General features: G+C 36.9%; 1 protein-coding gene across 1 annotated transcript; it reads right to left on the bottom strand.

Moving 5' to 3' along the window:
* Window positions 1–1,053: 1,053 nt before the first annotated feature.
* On the bottom strand, window positions 1,054–2,465 carry LOC131875135 (uncharacterized). Its single transcript, XM_059219164.1, has 2 exons — window positions 2,175–2,465; window positions 1,054–1,404 (listed from the first exon to the last, which is right to left on the bottom strand). Exons 1-2 carry the CDS (start codon window positions 2,463–2,465, stop codon window positions 1,054–1,056), a joined length of 642 nt encoding a protein of 213 aa, XP_059075147.1.
* Between the last annotated feature and the right edge of the window lie 258 nt (window positions 2,466–2,723).

The raw sequence follows: 2,723 nt of genomic DNA, 5'->3' as shown, positions 1-2,723 counted from the left end.
TACATGCACTGGTTATGATTTTTAACTGAGTTGTCATCAATGACAACCTCTAATCATCTCTCATGCATCAATCTTCACCGAAACAATGTCTCTTTCCAATCATCTCCCCCTTCGGCATTGATGGCAACACTATGAAAAATGAATTGTACACTCAAAGCTGCAAAACTTCAAAACTTCAAAAAATCTCCAAAACTCAACAAGCTCCCCCTGAGGATTTGCCCTATTTTTTGCTTTTCTCTCTCCCCCTTTGACAACAATTCCAAAGATATGAATCTACGAAAATTTATATACAGGGATATATAGTAACTTGCAAAACTTTAAAAATATCTACAAAAATTGTCTTTAGACTCAGCATGTGATTGTCCCAACCCTTCTTCAAACTCTCCAAAATATTGATCATGCCTCTAAAAAGATAGGCATGCATCTTTTCTCCTCTGTGATCTTCTGGAACACTCTTATTCAGAGCATTCGTTGCATCTTGCATAGTGGTGATCAATGAGTCTATCCAAGAAGTGATAAGGCTTCTTACTTCTCCCACTTTGCCCAAAATTCTATCCTTTTCCTGATTTAAGCTTTTAATTTTATCCAATAAAATCATAAATTGTGCTTCAAAATTGATAGCCAGAACTGATCGAGGTGAATAGGACTAAGATATGCTAGCCAGCTGCTCTTCACATTCTTTTATTTTCTTGTCAATGTCAATAGTAAACTTCGGCAAAATTAGACATGACTTGTATATTTGGCCGCCTTCATCTAATGCATATTGAATGCTCTTCATAGAAATTATCAAGCTTACCCTATCTCCTTCAATCATCTTCAAAAAAAAATCAGTCTCATAGCATTAAACTGAGTCAAAAATCTAGCGTTTGCAGCTTTCTCCAAAGACACAAAATGAGATTCTACTACATTTAGAATGCTTCTAAGCTTACCAGATGGAGTATCAATTATGTCCGGTTTAAAGGATGGAAAAAATTTCTCCAATACATCTGCAGCCAATGTTATCAACTCTTTATCTCTGGTGTGGGACTTGAGTAAGTCCTCACTGGCTTTTTCTTATGCAAGAGTTGCTAGCTTCAATGCTTGAATAGGAGATAGTGAACTCAGATCTATAGGCCCTTGAGTGAAATCATCTAAGTTAGTGACAACCTGTTTTTCTTTGTTAGTGTCTCTTGCCACTATCACTGGATCCTTATCATCCTTCTCTTCTCCTTTCTCATTTTCTACCACCTCTGCTCTTACATATTTTCCATCATGTCCACCCTTCTCAACATCAACCTCTCCCTTTTCTTTGTAAACTTCCTCCTTATCTTCCTTTCCAGAGTCAACATCTATAACCAAATGATCATGTTCAGCTTCACCAGGGTTATCAACCTTAGCAGTATCAACATCATCTTGCTTCTTTATCTGTACATCCGAAGCAGAGACATCATCTTATACATGCACTTCCAGGATGGATTCCTCAGTTGTCTGATCTTTTTGTACATCAGGAACCTATGTATGTACTTCTGAAATGGAAGCGACTTGAGATTGCTCTTCTTATTGGGTGTCATCATGTGTCGAATTTACATCATATTGTGCTCTATCAAAAATTATCTCAAAATTGCTTTGATCTCTTTGGTCACTTCATCTATCTTACCGAGCATGATTTTATTGACTCTCTTTTTGCTTTAGAATCTTTCCTTTTCAAGCTTAAGCAGTCTATCAACTTTAGCTTTATAAATGACAAGATAAATTCACCAATACATATTATTTTATTCTTTCATCTTCCAAACTGGTTGTATGCCTCTTGGCATCCAAATTATCATACAATTCCTTCAGAATTATGGATGATAGCTCAATGAAAGTTTTGCTATAAACATTCATATAATGTATAACTTTTTCCTCAATAGATCTCTAGTCTCTATCATCACAGTTTTCATAATATACAGGTACATTCTTCAAATTTCCTTCTTTTAACACTTCATCAATTATTTCATTTAATGTATTTGGGGGGCAACAACATAAGTACCTTCTAATTTTTTGGACTTTAGAGCTTTATCCAATTCAGACTTTTTCTTCTTTCTCGCTCAAGCTCTACTGGATGGCACCGCTTAAGTCCTTGGCTTCTTCGCCGGCTGGGCTCCACCGAATTGAGGCTTTTTTACTACCCTAGCATAGGTAGTTGTCTTCTTCACCTCTTTCACTGCTTCATTAGACTTTGTCTCTACATCTTCAGTAGTGGTTGCAACATATTCCCTTTGTGGCTTCTCCTTTTTCCTCTTATCAACTCCACCAATTGACTTAGCTTGTGGCTTGGATGGAGAGATATGATTTTGTACACCAGAGGTAGGTGCAAACTGGTTTTTCCTTGGCTTTGTTTGCTTGGGAGTGGAGACCGGTTTTGTCTTCTTAAGCTTTACCATGTCCTCCTCCTTTAGTATATTTTGTTCCCTATCCCTGTGAACGGCTTCATTTGTTATTCCCATTTGTTTTATAAGCTCTTCAACCTCTTTTCTAACGTTCCTCTTCCTTGCAGGCTCGGTGAATTTCTTGTGCAAGTCTTAATCTTTCTCTTTGTAGTACCAAACCTCTCTTCTTTTTCATCTACTGATTTACTCAATAGATTTTGAACATATACATCAAGTGTATTTTCATATACTTCATACCCCATGGGTATGATCCAAACGGTTCTAGGTTCAACTGCCTCCATGTGACATTGATCTTTGTCTACCATGAAACATATG

This window comes from Cryptomeria japonica, chromosome 4, assembly GCF_030272615.1.
Source record: "Cryptomeria japonica chromosome 4, Sugi_1.0, whole genome shotgun sequence".
NCBI classification, from domain to species: Eukaryota; Viridiplantae; Streptophyta; class Pinopsida; order Cupressales; family Cupressaceae; genus Cryptomeria; species Cryptomeria japonica.
This window is presented reverse-complemented; position numbering and strand designations above follow the sequence as displayed.